Source organism: Manis javanica, chromosome 8 (assembly GCF_040802235.1).
Source record: "Manis javanica isolate MJ-LG chromosome 8, MJ_LKY, whole genome shotgun sequence".
Taxonomy (NCBI): domain Eukaryota; kingdom Metazoa; phylum Chordata; class Mammalia; order Pholidota; family Manidae; genus Manis; species Manis javanica.
In genome coordinates this window covers 115,166,777-115,183,957 of record NC_133163.1, presented here as the reverse complement: position 1 = coordinate 115,183,957, position 17,181 = coordinate 115,166,777, and the positions used below count along the sequence as shown (strand labels likewise).

The 17,181-nt window shown below is 43.0% G+C and overlaps 1 protein-coding gene across 3 annotated transcripts in view; it reads right to left on the bottom strand.

Annotated features, from left to right (window-relative positions):
* DIS3L (DIS3 like exosome 3'-5' exoribonuclease) overlaps nucleotides 1–16,871 on the bottom strand; it is a 28,667-nt gene extending 11,796 nt beyond the window's left edge. For 2 of the 3 annotated variants that reach the window (XM_037010033.2, XM_037010034.2), the window contains exons 1-7: nucleotides 16,637–16,871; nucleotides 15,177–15,330; nucleotides 7,349–7,477; nucleotides 4,759–4,894; nucleotides 2,632–2,808; nucleotides 1,564–1,642; nucleotides 429–608 (exon numbers count right to left, since the gene is read on the bottom strand). In XM_037010033.2, coding sequence (XP_036865928.2) covers nucleotides 429–608; nucleotides 1,564–1,642; nucleotides 2,632–2,808; nucleotides 4,759–4,894; nucleotides 7,349–7,477; nucleotides 15,177–15,330; nucleotides 16,637–16,775 — 994 coding nt within the window. In that variant the 5' untranslated portion in view covers nucleotides 16,776–16,871. Of the gene's footprint in view, nucleotides 1–428; nucleotides 609–1,563; nucleotides 1,643–2,631; nucleotides 2,809–4,758; nucleotides 4,895–7,348; nucleotides 7,478–12,396; nucleotides 12,540–15,176; nucleotides 15,331–16,636 lie in introns of those variants that run through there. The other variant, XM_073212037.1, reaches the window with a different exon arrangement.
* Nucleotides 16,872–17,181: the final 310 nt, after the last annotated feature.

The window sequence follows — 17,181 nt, the reverse complement described above, 5'->3', positions numbered from 1 at the left end:
AAATGCTGCTGACACATGACAGATGCTAAGCACGGCTGGCAATAGGTCACCAGTGACCTTGAGAAGAGGTCAAGGGTTTCTTTGGAGGTGTGCCTGAATGTAGTAGCTTCAGCAGAGATTGGATAAAGAGGATGTAGAGAGAAGGCAAAGTTAATTGTTTCAGTGAGTTTGCCAGAAACGGAAGCAGAGGAAAGGGCAGTAGCTGGAGACAAGGGACCTAAGAGGGTTTTTGTTTTGAGATGGGAGATATTCCAGCATTATTTGGGTGCTGATAAGAAAAGGATAAACTTGCAAAGAGGGAACCTGATGATGTAGGAAAGGAGACCATGTCGTATATCAGTAATAGTAGTATTTCTGAGTTGTTAAGGAAGGGAAAAATAAACAGTGCACAAGAATGGGTCAAGCTGGGTGGCTTTGCAGCTACTCACCTGTGGGCATGGGCTCACTCGGGGACTCTCCCGACACCTTGTCATCACTGTCGTTTTCACACAGGGCAGCGGTTCTTCCTTTCCATTCGTTTTTAGGGAGCAGTTCCACAACCACCACGTCCCCATGGATGGAGCGGTTCCGAGCCTTCATCCCGTGGATTAGGATGTCACTGACTAAGCCTGTGTTTGGGGTGGCACAGAGAGCCCCCATAGAGCCAGGGGGATGCCACACGAGTGAGGCATTTCAGGCACATTATATCTGAGGTCTAATCAGCACTCCTGCAACTAGAAGCTTCTTCCTCTCAAAGGTATAAGTCAAAGTCTGTTCCAGAAGTTAGGGATGAAGAAACACGGCCACCCTGTCATACCGTAGAAGGTGTGTTCCTAAGGGCCACCCTCAGCCATCTCTTCAGTTAGGTACCAGTTCCCCACATGAGACTCTCTAAGTCTGCCCTGGAACTCTGCACGCCCCGTCCGCCCGCAGCCAGGGAGTGGTCAGCAGACTGAGGATCTGCAGACACTGCGGAAGTGACGGGGGTCAGTCTGACCGGCAGAAGCCGGAGAAAGCCACTGCTTCCCCTTTTCCTTCAACCCAGTCCTGCTCCTAAGGGTTTTTTCATTGTAGAACTAAGAACTACACTCTATTATGATACAACATTTTTTTTCATTTGTATTACTTTTTTAAATGATTCCAGTAAGGCAGTACAGCACACCAAGGCAGTATATGGTAATATCTTAAAAATCTCGGCCGGGTTCATCCCCACCAGGTCCCAGTTTGTGATCTTGGACGAGGTACTTTGCTTCTCTGTATTTTAGTTTCCACGTGTGGAACCTTGTGTATCCTCACGTATAAAAAGTGGAAAACAACAATACCTACATTAAGTGCTTAGAACCTGATATGTAGTAGGCACTCAAGAAAATATTAGCTATTCTTGTTTTTTAAAGTTTATTTCAATTAAATCAGAAATTACAGACAAAAAGCTAGGGGGAACCGACCGTGACCTGGCACAGACAGTGCGTGTGTGGGTATCTGACTTGGCATGTATCATGTGCAAATTTCAACTCTGCTTTCTTCATTGTGTAACATCAGAATAAGAAAGAAGCATTGACACTTATGTAAAGGTTTATACTAAACCTGAATCTTTACTGCTGGCTCCTTGAAGTCGAACAAAGGCTTCTATTTGTGCTCTGTGTTTGTTGACGCTCAGAGTTCCCTAAAATTGTAATAAAAATCAATGTAAAAAATTTATTTTCTGCCTGCTTTACCTCCAAAAGGTAAGCTTTTAAAAATTATATGGAAATACCTCCAGAACATTATAAGGTTTGTGATCCCTTTCTTAAGGAATGCTATTCACCGCTCAGGTTTCTTTTCTCCAGAGAACATACAATCACTTGAACTACCCTGGGTATATCAAGGGTTGCAAAGTGCCAGGATCTATCTTACCTTAGTGATGAGTGTCTTTAAAAACTCTTCTCCCTCAAAATTATCTTTGCAGGAATGCCGTCAATTTTACTTCCAAATTGGAAGCATCAGCTGTTGTTCTAAGCACATTTATCTAAAATACCCACCCTTTCGGGAGGGACTTTAATGTGGCATTCTCAAACTTTGGCCTATATAAAAATCATCTCAGTTGCTTGTTAAAAATGCCAAATCCATGATGGAACAATTCTGTATCTTCACTGTGATGGTAGATACACAAATCTACAGACGTGATAAAAATGGCACACACACACACACACACAGTACATGTGAAACTGTTGAAATCAGAATAATTTATCTGATTCCTTCTCAAGACCCTGATAGCATCTGGGTCCTGGGGGAATCAGAAAAGGGCCTGTAAAAGGGGTGGGAAAATGGCAAAAGAGTAAAGAAGCCAAATTTCACAAATTTTACAGTTTTGCCAAACCTCCAAACCTTGATTCAAAAATATGTTCTCTTTCCCAAAGCCAGGGGGCATTTTCAAGGCTGCTACTGTGACCTCGCTTTGTAACCCTTTGAAACATCACAGAGTAGCTCCAGACAGGACAGCCACGTCCACAGGAAGGTGACTCCCAAACCACCTTAAACATCGATAGCTCTGCCTGACTCCTGCCCATCTTGTTCACAGCCTTTAAAATTAGAGGCCTGTGACAGGGAGCAAGTGGAGAAGAGAGGAGTACCAGCTGGCTGGTCCCGAAGCCGATTCCTCACTAGCGCCCTTGCCTGGGTGTAGCGTCCGGATTTAATGCCGGCTTCCAAGACTTCCAGGGGGAGATGTTCTGGGTACTCCTTTCCGTGGCTCTCCTGACTCTCGTTCTCTCTTTCCCGTCGAGATTGAAGGATGGACTCACAAAGCTCATGGGCAGCCTTTAAATCAGGCCAAAAATTGTCCAGGTAATTCTGCATTTAACAAAGGCACAAGAGAAACATGGTCAGAAGATAATGATTCTTCATTATGGTCACATTGCAGGAAGCCCAGAACGGGAACTACAAGAGCATCCCCTCCCCACGCCTCACACTGCACGCCCATTTCTACCCTCTCATCAATCCCTGATGCCTTGCCAAATGAACCCAAGGGGGGCCCTTCCCGCCGTAGAGGCTCCTGTCTTCAACTACTTTGCTCTCTGTAATTCCCACTCCCTGCTACACACACGTGCACACACACACGTACACATCCAGTCTGCCTGCCTTTACATGTATCTCATTGCTGCAGACAATGGCCTGGACTGATTGGAGAGGAAAAGCTTCTACATATGCTTGTTGGTCTTTTTTTTTTTCACATTTTAAAATTTATAAGAAACTTCAGTACACATATAGAAATGGCCAGGAATAAAGTATCCAAGGAAATGTCTCCCATTCCTCAACCCAGTGGCAATGTCAAATGAGCGGAGAGGCGGAAAGTAAAGATGTTTCTCTTCGTTGGTGGGAGATTTCCCCCCTCATAAGTTCCCAGGGACTGACCCTTCTTCTCTGACTGCCCACAGATGTGCTGACATTCCTCGGGTAAGGGACACAGTGCTGCTATTAGCGTGAGGCTCATATGAACAACTTTGAAACCAGTGGTCAGAGGCAGTGAATACTACTGCACTTCTTGCCGTTCTTCCAGAGGGGCCCTAAACAAACCCCAAGGGAGCCCCCACCAGAGGACAGCGGGGGGAGGTTGGCTGTGCTCCGTCAGCTCCCTGTGTCCAGAGCACACACCTTCAAGGAGTTGACTCTAATTAAATAAAACCAAATCTATATGTGATTTTAACTCAGCTTTAAGTCTAAGGTAGAGTCTAGCACATTCTCTTTTCTCAAATTAAAAAGAAAAGAAATGATCCCTATTGCCAGCTCAAGCATTTCTCCCACTGATTTTAGGGTCCCACTCAATCTGCTTCCTTTCTTTCACTAGTCCCTCCAGAAATTCTGTCCGTGCCAACATGGGCTTATGGTCACTTATCACTTATCATCACCAAGCTTTTGCCACTATGAACGAGCTCTTCAAGAGGGATTTGTTGTCTTAGCCCTTCCCCATCTAACTTCAAGCACCAGAAGAAAACTCCAGGCTTCCTTCTCATCTGCACTTTACACTATCTTTTTTTTCTGCTATCATTCACCTCTATGAAGCCCTCAGTCACACAGTTTGCTTGGGAAATGCTATGCACAATAAAATTGTACTACACTACTGAACCACAAAGAAAAGTAATTTTCACAAAAAGTAGAAAAATGTAATTTTAGTCAACTGTCCTCTGCAGGAACAAGACATGATATATTGCAACAGAAAAAACAAGTGACACTGCCATTAATATCCAGCGCCCTGGAATTCTCTGGCATGCTGGAATACTTTTTTATAGAAGGGCCAAGAAAATTCTATTGGCAATTCTAGCAATACAAGCACCTGGGAACTCTTATAGAATCTACAATTCAAAATCCAACTAGACTTTCTGTAAAATGACAGGGGTAATGGAGAGCCTCATTCTAGTTTTTGAATCTAAACATGGTATCAACCACTGGAACCTGATTGACCAACGGGGCAGAGAGCAGAGAATAGTAATCTGTTGAGAGATTAATAATCATCCTAGTTTCCCAAAAGGTATCTAAGAAATAGGAGAATCATGTTGCCAAGACAGCCCAAGAAACCAGAACCGATAATGTTGCTCCTGTCTATGATCTGTACTCCAAACCCATCTGACAGCCTTCAGATAAACAGTACAACATCTCGCGATTCCTATATCCCCATGCACAGTCACAAGTGGGGAAGTGTGGGGTACAGTGGAAAAACACGGCTGGCCTTTAGAACTGTGTTTTGTTTATGTATTCAGAAAAATCATTTGGCAGGCTGTAGAGCATATAAACGGTTGGAAATACCTTAAAAGAGATCACAAATACTCCTTCTGTCTCACTTCCATACTGCTGAATTGCCTCTTCATCTTCTGTCACCATAACGATTGGCATCTTATCCTGGCAGTGGTGATAGTACCAAACAGCTGCACTGTATATGCTCCTGGAAGAGCCAAGGGCCTGGTGAGCTCTCCCAAGGCAGACAAACACAAACTACTGTTTAGAACTGTACCCCTGGCTTTTAACCTGAAATCCTTTGGTTTATACAGACAACCATTGTTCACTCATTCATTCAACAAGTACTTCCTGAGCACCCATTATAAAGTGCCCTGAGTTGGGTACTCTGGTAGATAGAAAGATGAATTAGAAAGCGTTTGACATCTTTTCCCTAAGACATCCAACCACCTCACCAACCTCTTTCACTTCTTGATATGGTCTAGGAGCCAGGAGGCTCTGCCATCTTTTAACACCTTTTAATTGCAGGACTGAGCCACATGGAACCACATAGATGACAAACTAAGCTATCTGAGGCTTAAAAGATAAGGAAACACGGCTGGTTAGCCAGAGACGGGTAAGATTCCTCAAGGGAGGAACAACCTAAGACAGGCACAGTCGCAGGGGGGCCATCAGGTGAGAAATTGGGGGTCAACAGAGGTGAGGCTTAGAACCTCACCCCCCGTTTTGAAAGAAATCTTCTGCATCCGTGGATGTTTTGCTGCCCTTGTCTAGCTTGGATCAATACTTAGTCTATAGGCACACACCTGATCATCTACATTTGCCCTCTTACAGCACTAACTTACGCTTTCTATCTTTATCTTGCATCTACCTACCACTTCAGCATTTTATTTAAAAAAAAAATAAGGGAGAAATGTGGGATTCACATATAAATCAAGTATAAAAATCAAATGAATAATCATATATGACCTGATTGTTTATAGTCCATGATGCGTGATCAAAACCGAAAGTTTCTGTGATGACTGCCCTTGCACTGTTCACCATGTAAGAACTTATTCACTATGTAAGAACTTGTTCACCATGTAAGAAGTTGTTTGTTATACTTCAGAAGATTGGAGACTGTTGAGAGTTAGGCTTGGGGTTGATTAATGATTGTGCATTGAGTCCCCTATACAGAATTTTATTGCTGTAAACAACCATTTGATCAATAAATATGAGAGGTGCCCTAAAAAGATAAGGAAACAAGTGTTTGGCTAAGAGGAAACTAGGCTGCAAGTCACTGAGGATCATGATCAAATAAGGTCAGAAAAGGAACCAAATGAAATGTCTGAACATCTTCCAAAAAATAACCTGAATTGGAAAACAGAGTTCAGGTCTGGAAAAGACTGGATTATGCTTCCAATGACGTGTATAAACTTGGACAGTCCATTTATGTAAGCATCTGTTTCTCTTTCTGCAAATTAAGAACCTATGTAAGGTTTCTTTAGCAATAGTATTAAAAAAAAAAAAAAAACCCAGCCAGCATACAGAGTATCTGCTATGAGCAAGACTGTGCAGTTGGTGTGTGTGATCATTCTGAGTCCTCACATGGGACTCAGTCCGGAGAAAGATTTGCTTCCCCTTTCTGGTATTGAGCCCTGTGGGAACTTGTGGACTATAATTATGGACTCAGTATTTATCAGTGTTTATTTTGCTTTAGAGATTTTAAATATTTAATGGCTATATAGATGTAGAATTACAAGGAAAAAGACAATTAAAATGTTTTGTTTGGATAAGACATTTCAAGGCTTACGGTCTCTTTTGCCCTCCATGGAAGAGCAGCAGAGGCTACGGCACCCAGGGCCCGTGCCCTAGGCCCACCTCCAGCTTCTGCTGCAACTGGGTGGCAGTTCCATTCTACCTCCGGGGGCCTCTGAGTGGAGTTAACACCCCTGGGGAGTGACCTTCAGCTACAGGGGTAACTAACCGAATGCCTTAGCCTCCGCCCTTCGAGTGGCCTGTGAGGCACACTCTACATGGCTTCTCAGAGGCTCCTGGCAGGACTGGGCCTCAGTTTCCCACAGTAGTAACAGATCCTTCACTGCTTCCCCTCCTTCCCTGTCTCAGTCTCCCTGCTTCCTCACTGCTGTTTCTGGGAATCACTTCCCAGGTAAACAGCCCACACCCAGGTCCTTGCTTCAGGCTCTGCTTTTAGGTGGATCTGAAGTATGATACTGCACTTCCTAAAACAGCTTTATCAGAATTACTCTACCAGTTTCAGTTTAATAAGACTGACTGGGATATTACAGAGCAACCTATACCAGGAATATTGAAATGCTCGTAACTTAAAAGAAGGACCCTTCTCAACCTCCCAACACACTGAAGTTATGACTTCTAGATCACTGGAATGGTCCTGTTAGCCATTAGGGTCTGGGCAAACTTACTCTGAGTACCTATACTTTCCTAATTGCGATTTCTAAAATATATCAGTTACATATTCCAATGACATATCTAAAATACTGACACGACACATTAAACATTAAGCAGTTCAGTATTAATCACAGTTCCTGAATAACTGTTGTTTTGTTCTAGCATACTATTTAGATCAACTCCCAAAATAGCCAATGAAAAAGAAATTTAAAAAGATGAGCATGTGAAAATTCACAGCAGTTCAGTGCCATACCTGGTCTGCCACTTTTCCATGGATTCTCCCCCCTCCCGAGGGCGATAGCAGCACTGCTGGAATTCATTAGCAAAGAGAATGCAGTCATGACGCGCATCCTTCAGGAGGTTTCGCAATTTGTTATACTGTCTGTGACACAGAAGAGAAAAATAAATCTAACATAGCAGGTACTCATCTACTGCCAGCTCTTGCTAAGGATCAAAAAAGAAGAGGTATTTTAGGACAAAAGATTGATTATTTAAAACCTGAGAGACACTTAACTTACATTGGCTTTAGTGTGCAGTACTGTTGGGCTACTGTTTCTCAAGTTTGCCCGTTAGCATGTGCTTGGCAGGGCCTCATTGATTAGTCTGGGGATCAATCAAATCCCTCTTCTCCACTTTGCCCTTCCCAGACTCCTGGCCATTTATTATATAATTATGGGACCCTGCTCCACACCGCCCCCTCTTCAGAGGCTCACAGAGGACACAAGAAGCAAGCACGCTTTAGCACTTTATTTTTGTACCTTACTTTATTTTGTAAGTGGCATTAGTACATGTTACTTTTGCTGGCAGGCCTAGAAAAGGACATGTAAGGTAAATAAGTTTGGGAATTTATCCGTGAATTTTATTTATGAAGCCACCTCATTTACACAAATGAGGACTGGCTTCATTTGTCAGACAACTAAGACAACTTTTTCCCATCAGAAGATCCTTCTAATAATACCAGCCAAAGTCTCACATCAAATATGAAGTCTCATATGGGTCATTTTCTAAGAAGGTGCTTTTCGATGGTCTAGGTAATATAAAATTCAGAAAACACTAACAGTTACCTTAAAGGAAGTCAATTGTTTATTTAAAAATGGACTGATATTAAACCAGATGTTTAATTAATACATAAATTATCCAAGGTAGATAACTGGCATTTAACATGTGTTTTAACATAATAAAATCTGTGTCCTTCCATTTCCTCCACCTCCAGCCTGTCACCATGGATTAAAAAAAACAAGCCTTTTCATTAAAGCAAAGGCAGAACTTTCCAACTTCTCCTGTCTAAATAAATGCTAACCAACAATATCTGTGTAGTCTCAACACATAATCAGAAAACAAGAAACACTGATTTGATTTTCTTAGTAATTCTAATTTCCAGCCATCTTAAAAATCATCAAGTAATAGAACTTACAAAATTTCATAATAAATGAAAGGACCCGGTTTCATTTCTGTGAATGGCAGCTTTCCCCAACAGAATTCCACTTGTGCAAACAACAGCTGCCCTACCATGAAATGCCTCGAACATATTAAACTGGTAATTTTCCCACCCTCACAAAGATACATTTAAAATTATTTTAGAAATCTCTTAGAATATGCATGAAGAGTCTACACCACCCTGTTAATATAGACTGTGCTGCAGTGTTAAGGCAGACTTTCACTTTCTGCTTTACACATTTCTGTAGTGCTTTAATTTTTTTAAGTGAGCACTTATTTGTTAAGCAATAAAAAAGATTCTAGAGGAGACTACATCAATACGTGTCATTTATTACTTCAGAGATGAGATTAAAAACTAACTGCCTCTTTTACCCAATCTTATCATCCGTAGTTTTGCTCCCTTTATTTAGCATCGTATATTTTATACACTCCAACTAAAGCACCTGACCTGAGTGGTTATTCACAAATCATCTCCCTATATATCACAAAACATCCTTCAGCTAGCAAATATTTGCTGCACACCTATGTGTCAGGTCTGTTTCTCCACTGAATGCCCACAGGGGACACTAGCTAGATATGCCACTGCTGTCCTTCTTCTCCAGCAGCCCTGTTCATGGTGAACACAACAGAACCACCCATTCCTCAGAAAAACCAAAACTAGAACTACCATTTGATGAAGCAATCCCACTTCTGGGTCTATATACCAAAGAACTGAAGGCAAGGTCTCAAGATATTCATACATACTTGTTCAAAGCAGCATGATTCACAAATAGCCAAAAAGTGGAAGCAACCTAAGTGTCCACTGACAGATAAATGGATAAACAGAATGTAGTATATCCACAATGGAATATTACTCAGCCTTTAAAAGGAGGTAAATTCTGATACATATTACAAGGTGGATGAACTCTAATGACATGCTAAGTGAAATAAGCCAGTCATAAAAGGACAAATACAGTATGATCCCTTTTATACAAATTTCCTTAAGGAGTCAAATTCATAGAGACACAAAGCAGAATGGTGGTTGCCAGGAGCTCCAGGGAGGGGGAAACGGGGAGTTAGTGTTTAATGGGTACAGAGTTATGGTTTAGGAAGATGAACAACATTTCGGAAATATATGGTAGTGATGGTTGCACAATAATGTGAATGTACTCAAGGCCACTGAGCTATACATTTAAAAATGGTTAAACTGGTAAGTTCATGTTATATACATTTTACCACAATTTAAAAAAATAGCTATGCTAACTGGCAAAACAAAATAAAACAAAAAACAAAACCACCCATTTCAGTGGGTAAGGGCTGTGAAAGGAAAATGCAGGCAGGATGTGACAAGAATATGGGAGGGATGGGAAGACATCTGAGAGGAGCCGTCACCTGAGATCTGAAGGATGGATGAGAGCCCGACAAAGACCCAAGGAAGGAGAGAGGGGTCCGAATGTTTAAGAGAGCAGACAGCATGGGTCATCTCTGTATCTTCAGTGCTTAACCCACAGCGTGGACCAATAAATGTTTTCCAGATGAATAAGTGGACTCACAATCCTTTGTGATAAGTGACTCAAATGTAAGACAATGCCTCAGAACAAACCCTGACATGTTCAGAGCCCAGTGACTGTTCTGCTAGGCTGCACGCACATCACTGCATTTGTTATCACATCTACAAGTCAGACCCAGAGATTCTCGAACCCTGTCCTCCCCACATACTGATGTTTCACAGGTTGGACCCAGGGGAGTTACCACCAAATTAGAGTAATGAGAATCCTTCTGAGCATTTGGAAAAATACATAACTTAAGAAAAATAATTTTCTCAGTTTTAACTCTCACTCCCATACATTTTCCTTAGACTTTTAGTACGTGCTTCCATTTGTCAGCTACCTATCAGCCAGATAAGACAAATGAACAAATAGCACAAGAATATTAATGGGGAAAGCTGGAAACAGTGAGTCACTCTGAGTGTGACAGTCGGGTTTTCTCGTAGGCATGCAGGCTTATGGTTATAATTTAATAGTGCATACATATGATACAGTCATATTTTTTGCTAGTTGGGCTGGTAGTGCATACAATGGAATTAGATATATGAGTATTCTGCACGGAGCCAGCAGAGAGCATCATGGTACCTTGAACAGGGTTGGCCTGAGTGACAGGAGAACAATAGTTTCAGATGGTCAAGTACAATAAAATTACCTTAAGTTTTTAAAATTCCAGTCTCAGGGAAAAATTCTAGTTTCTCTGGATCAGCTTAGGTGTTTCCCAAGACTCCATTAGCTCAACATTTTAAACCATTTTCTTAGGGGAACAACTAAACTTACCTTCTTCAGGTAGATGGTTTTACTATTTTTATTCAATGGTGACCTCACTGACAGATGCAGAATCCCCTCCCCCTGCTGACTACAGTCTCTGGGAACTAGAAGTGGGCTCCCCACAGCCAGTGGGGTGAGGAGCTAGGAAGGGAGCTCTGTACTTCACGTTGGGTTTCTTCAACCAGTTTTTGAAGAACCCTGGTAGGGTCTCATGGACTTACTTTCAGAGGTCCCTGAGTTTTCTACAAGAATTTTAAAGGTTTATGTTTCAATCCATATTACTTAGTACTCTTAAAACATTTTTAATGGGGTACATTTTGAACCATCTGAATGACCTCTAACTGCATCGTCCTTTGGTGTCTAGGGCCACCCTCTCGGAAGCCCCAAGGACCCCTCGGACTCCCAACCTCTACCCCTCTCCCTTAAACCTCCTCCAGGGCTTCCTCTCTCTATCTGGTGATGTAGGCCAGATGCCCTGGAGTCATCCTGACACCCCTCCCCCACCAAACATCGCAGATCTAAATCCTTTATTAAGGTCTGTAGAGTAAAAATAAATAAATAAATAACAGCTTTATTGGGACATAATTCACATACCATAAAGACATATAATTTATAGAGTGTACAGTCAGAGTTAGGCAACCATCACCACTATCTAATTCCAGAACATTTCCATCATCCCAAAAAGAAATGTATATAACAAAAGATATAACTAAAGCATGTAACTAAAAGAACTGAAAACACATGCACACAAAAATTTGTACACAAACGTTCCTAACACCCCTCCAGTCATTCTCCATTACAGTCATGCCCCACCCGCACTGACTCCCAGCCTCTGGCAACCACCGATCTACTTTTTGTCTCTTGGATTCACCTATTCTAGGCAGGTGATATAAATAGATTCATACAACACATGCTTTTTCTGCAGCTGGCTTCTTTCACTTAGTATAATACGCTCGAGGTTCACCCATGTTGTAGTATGTATTCATACTTCACTCCTTTTTATGGCTGAATAATATTTCATTGTATGACTAAGCCGCATTTTGTGTAACTACTGCCAGCTGATAGATATTTGGACTGTTTCCATTTTGAGGATTATTGTGAATAGAGCTGTTATGAACGTTTGTGTACAAATTTTTGTGTGGATGTGTTTTCAGTTCTTTTAGTTATATACTTAGAAAGTTCTACAGATTTTTACCTACTAAACAGCTCATGGAAATCTCTATTTATCTCCATCTCTAATCTGAACTAAAGCAATAGTCTCCTTTTCTCCATGCCTCTTCTCCCCAGCCCAGCAATCTTTTCAAAAGAGCAATGTGATCACATTATACCACCCTGCTTAAAACTCTGCACTGACGCCCCTGAGGCCACAAGGCCTACCATCCAACCCAGGGCCTTCCTGGGTTCCTTGCGTATGCCACAAGGCCGTGCACAGCAGTCTCCTCTCCTCGAAAGAGGTTCTTTCTTTGCCTGGTCTATTCCTACTCATCCCTTAGAGCTCGGCGTCGGAACCTCCCTCAGGAAAGCGATTCCTCGCCGCCCGGACTAGTTTGGGAGTCCTGGAGCCCAGCACCTGTTCCCTCCGTGCGCCAACCACACTGGTAATTTCCCTCTGTGTGATGATCTGATGACTGCCTGGCTCCCCAAGTCAGTGTCCTCTTTTGTTCACCACTGTACCCTCAATGTCAGTGCAGCTTCTGGCGCACAGTCTCTCAAGTATCTGTTGAATAAGCAGATGAATACCTGAGTATGTGAACGAATGTGGTAGACAAGACAGCCTTACAGCATTATCTAATGACCTCTCGTTAAGTAAGCATTTGAGGGTTGTTAGACGGCCAAATGTGTGATTATCCCGAACAATCAACAACTTGACATGTTTTCACAATGTTTTGTATAATATACTTATGAGAATAGGCACTTTCTGCACGGATATTATTGAGATCAAAATACAAAATCATATTAATACAGATCCAGCTTAGAGGCTATATCTTTCTATTGTTAAACCCAACTCTGTTGATTTCATTTCAGTAAAACAACGTCATCTGTCACATTAAATTAATGTTCATTTGCAGTTCTCTTATTCTGTAGCTTTGTTTATTTAATTTAAAGTTCAGATTTGGGTTTAGGGTTATATTAAGCACTTAAACATGAGGACTTTTGTTCAAACACATTTAAGTAACAATAAAAAAAATTAAAAATAACCCTAGGTGCCCACGAGAATTTTTTCTTTTAGAAACAAAGTCAATAACATTACTCATATTGAGTAACACTAGTATAGTGGACGGAGAGTTAGATTGTGTTGACCTCTCAGATCCTCTCTAATTATAATATTCTATGATTCCAATCTGATGTTATATCCTGAGAAACTAAGGCACCAAACTATTGAACTCGAGCTGTACAGAAAGAATTCAGGAAGGGGTCAAAAGGAGAAAACAAGGCATCCTTACCCCAGACACTACAGCAGACGAGGTATTTTTAACTGACAAAGCTTTCCTAAGCAATAATGTTCCTAAAGGCTTATCAACCAGAGTGAATTATTTACTAGCACTTCAAAAATCTCCAAGAAGAGCTGAAAAACAAACTGTTTTCCAACATTAACTGAAGCAAAATACCAGAGAGCCTCTGCTAGGCCACATTTGGCTCAATATAAAAAGTCAAATTACTTACACTTAACACTTATGAAGGCCAAATTAATAAAGCAATCCCCTGGATCTTCTATATTCCATGGCTAGCATCAATTCTACATTTAGCTTTTAACATATGACACTCTCCAGGGCCTCGGTCATTTTGGTCATTTAGCTGGTTGCTGAACAGGTAAACAAAGCACCAAGCCCCAAACTTGCTGAGTCCTTTTCCTGCCTCTTCTTCCTCCTCACCAGTCATGCTTATTATCCCTGCTTCAAGACCAGCCTCAAACCTACTTCCTTGAGAGGGTTTTCTCATCTAATTCTCATATTCCGAATTTACTTCTCACTTTGCATAATCCACATTAAGTTATCCTGCATGTGTCTAAGGTGTGTCATAATCACCTTTTTGCTTTTTGTATCTAACCCCAACATGACAACAGGTTTGTGGAGAGAGGGACTAAGACTTATTTCTGTGCTCCAGGAGGCCTGGGACTAGGAGCTCAAAATTGCTTACCTAATGGGAAGACCAGGATGTTTTCATGTAAGTCTACTCCACCACTTCTTATCTTATGTTTTCACATGTGGTATATTCAGAAATACGGTAAAGCAGCAGAAAACCAATCTTTTTTCATCAAGTTAACTACTTTCAAAATGTTCAAGAGAGAAGACATTTAAATTCCGATTCTTTGCTTTTGAATGTTCTAGGAATTGGTTTTTAAAACATCCTTAATATTAAAAATATTTTAGAAAACAGAAGTTGAAAAGGCTCCGCAGTGTGTCAGCAATCCAAATGATAACAACAAATTGATTTTAGTAGCAGAAATTGAAATATGACACCTGGAGCAGCTTTTAAACCTGGATATATATAAACATCTATGTCTTTGTGTCTGCACCAAACCAACTTCAAGCTCATTTAAAAATATTCTATCTGAAAAATCTGCACGCAGTCTAGTTAATGCATTTTTTTAACTGAGCATATAATAAGGACAACTTATCATTTTCATATATAAATAAACATACTTCATCTTTTACTACCATGGTCTGAAGAAACCACAACATTTAAAAAAGAATAAATACATAGTTTCTGCTCTTTAAGTAACCTAGGGTGTTAAGACATTGGATATATAATTCAAGTATGCTGTTTTCATACCGTCTTCACGTTCAAATCATAAATCTTTTCCCAATGTTAAAGGAAGCAAAACCATTTTTTTAGAGTATTTGTTTGAAAGGTGAACAACTGTTCGCCATTTAGGTACCAGGCAAGCATTTTAAGGCAAATACAATTACTACGCCTGGTACTTACAGTAGTAATCTAAAATTAAAACAAGTTATTTCTGGTTTCATTGAATAAATCACTACGAGTACAATTTGCATCTACAATAAAGGAGCCTAAAATTTAAAGTACTCTAAAGATAAAAAAAAAATTGAAGCTTCTGAAACAATAGATCTAAAAAATATATGCAAACCAAAAGCCAAGAATCTTGAAGACCCACATACTGGCGACACTGCAGTTCACTGATCTACAGTCAGATCTTTTCGCCAGGGGTTGAAGCAGAAATATAAAATAATGTTACTGCATTCCTCACTGGCAAAGAGAATACCAAATTAGTTCAAAAGTGTTCTGACAAAATAATGAATTCCTCTTCTTCCCCTCCAACAAAGGGACCTTTTCTAAAGGGGAACAGAAATCTACGCCATAAATAAATATATAATGCAAAACAGATACCTCCGGCCTCTTTGATGCTGCACAGTTTGACAAGCCGTTTGCATGAAAATAATTCCCTTCAATTCAGGAAACTCAAGGATCTCAAGGTAATCTTGAACAACTTTCCAATCCGGGATCATGTAATGAGTCACATCACTAGACAAGAGTTTCCCATCTGAAGCATAATTCAAAAGGTAAGAGACGTGACAACAGTTTCAAACCCTGTTTATTACTATTTCAATGTCATGGTGTGCAAAATAACTTCCAATCTTCACTACACCAGAAAGTTTTTAAAAGACAAAACAAATCTCCTTCGGTAGAGGTCCAAAATTCAGGTAAATTCAGCATCTTCATTTTTCTGAAGTAGTGATAAATAAAAGCTCAATGTGGTTTATGGTGTTGCCAGTGGTGCAAAAAATGACTGTTTTTAAAAAACAAGCAAGCTAATCTTCAGCACAACCTGAATATTGGTTAACTCATTGACAAACACTCACATTCAAAAGGGGCACCCCAAATATACATGCTAACCACTTGTTTATGCCCAGCAGTTTCAAGTCGGGGCTGTCTCAAGCTTGCGAGAACATGCTCAGTAGTCTCTACGGGCCAGAAACACTGAATTGACCGAGAAAAATGCTCTGTGCAAGCAAGGTCCCCACCCTGCCCATACCACAGGGAGCTGGTTAGCCAAGCTGTAACTGCAATATGCACCTTAACCGTACACTGAGGATTCCAAATTTTCTTGGAAATTTCTTGGAAAAAAAAGAAACGCTCCTCTCCCACCAGAGGGAAAAGAACCAGTAACCTTCCTTGTTAGATCATCCATCCTTGCAGCATGGAAACCAGGTCAGGGAAGGTCTGACGTACACGAGTCCCAAACCCAATTTCCCCACGACCTTCCTCCACTATGAGGAATTCACAAACTCCCAAGTTCTGCAGTGAAGAGGGTTCTTCACTGGATAAATGCCTGAGGGAGGCATCTGTGCTGGCAGTTCAGCAAATTTGTGGGGAACCAAGAAATGTACGATAAGCGGCAGCAAGAGCTCTCGGCGAAGAGCCAGCAGCTCAGGACCGTCCCATTTCCCCAGCGCACGGCCCTGCGCGGGCAGCAGGAGGCCCCTCCGAAGATCACCGGGCCTCCGGGCTGCGGGCGCCGGTCCCTCGGCCCTTCCGTGTTACAGAGCGAGCAGTCGGGAGCCGCGGGTGGGGCTGCCCGGAGGCGGCGGAGCAGGGCGTGTGCGGTTCTGAGGCCGGCGGCCTCCCGCTCCGCAGCCGCGGCCGCGCGCGGGCCCCGAAGCCCTGGGGCGGTGGAGGCCCGGGGGCCTAGGACTCCGCGCCGCCGCGGCCTCGCGCTCCGCCTCCGGGCAGCGCCCTTCCGCCCCCGGGCGGACGCTCGACCCGACCCCGCCGTCCCGGGCCCCCGTGTGGCCGCCTCACCACCCTCGCTCCCGCCCCGGCCGCCCTCGCTCCCGCCCGGCCCCGACCGTTGCGACAGGCGGCGGGCTGCGGGCAGAGCGGGCTGTTGCAGGGCACGCTGGGCCGCAGGTAATGCTCCCGCACGATCCGCAGCGTCCGGCCGCGGAAGGTCCTCAGGAGCAGCACTTTCTCCCGCTTCTGCAGCATGGCGGGAGCGCCCGGCCCGGCAGGGCTCCGCTTCCCGAGAGGCCGGCCCGACCGAGCGGCGGGAGCGGCGCGGCGCCGGCGGAGGCGAGGCCGAGGCTCGGGGCCCGCCCCCTGGCCGCGCAGGCCTGGCCCACGCGGGGCTCCCGGCCGGCCGGCCGGCCCTCTCGGCGGCTGCCCGAGGCTCGGGGGGCCCCGAAGGCGCAGTGGGGGCCCCGTCCGGGTGTTGGGGGCAGGGGGCCCGGGGGACGGGTGCAAAAGCCGGGCAGGCAGGCTCCCCGCAATCCCGCCTCAGTTTCCCACCTCCTCACGACTGCCCGGGGGCGGAGCGAAGTGGAAAGCACCCGAAAAACTTCAGGGAGATAACGATAATATATGCAAACTAGGAAGAAAGATTGGGTGCAGCTAT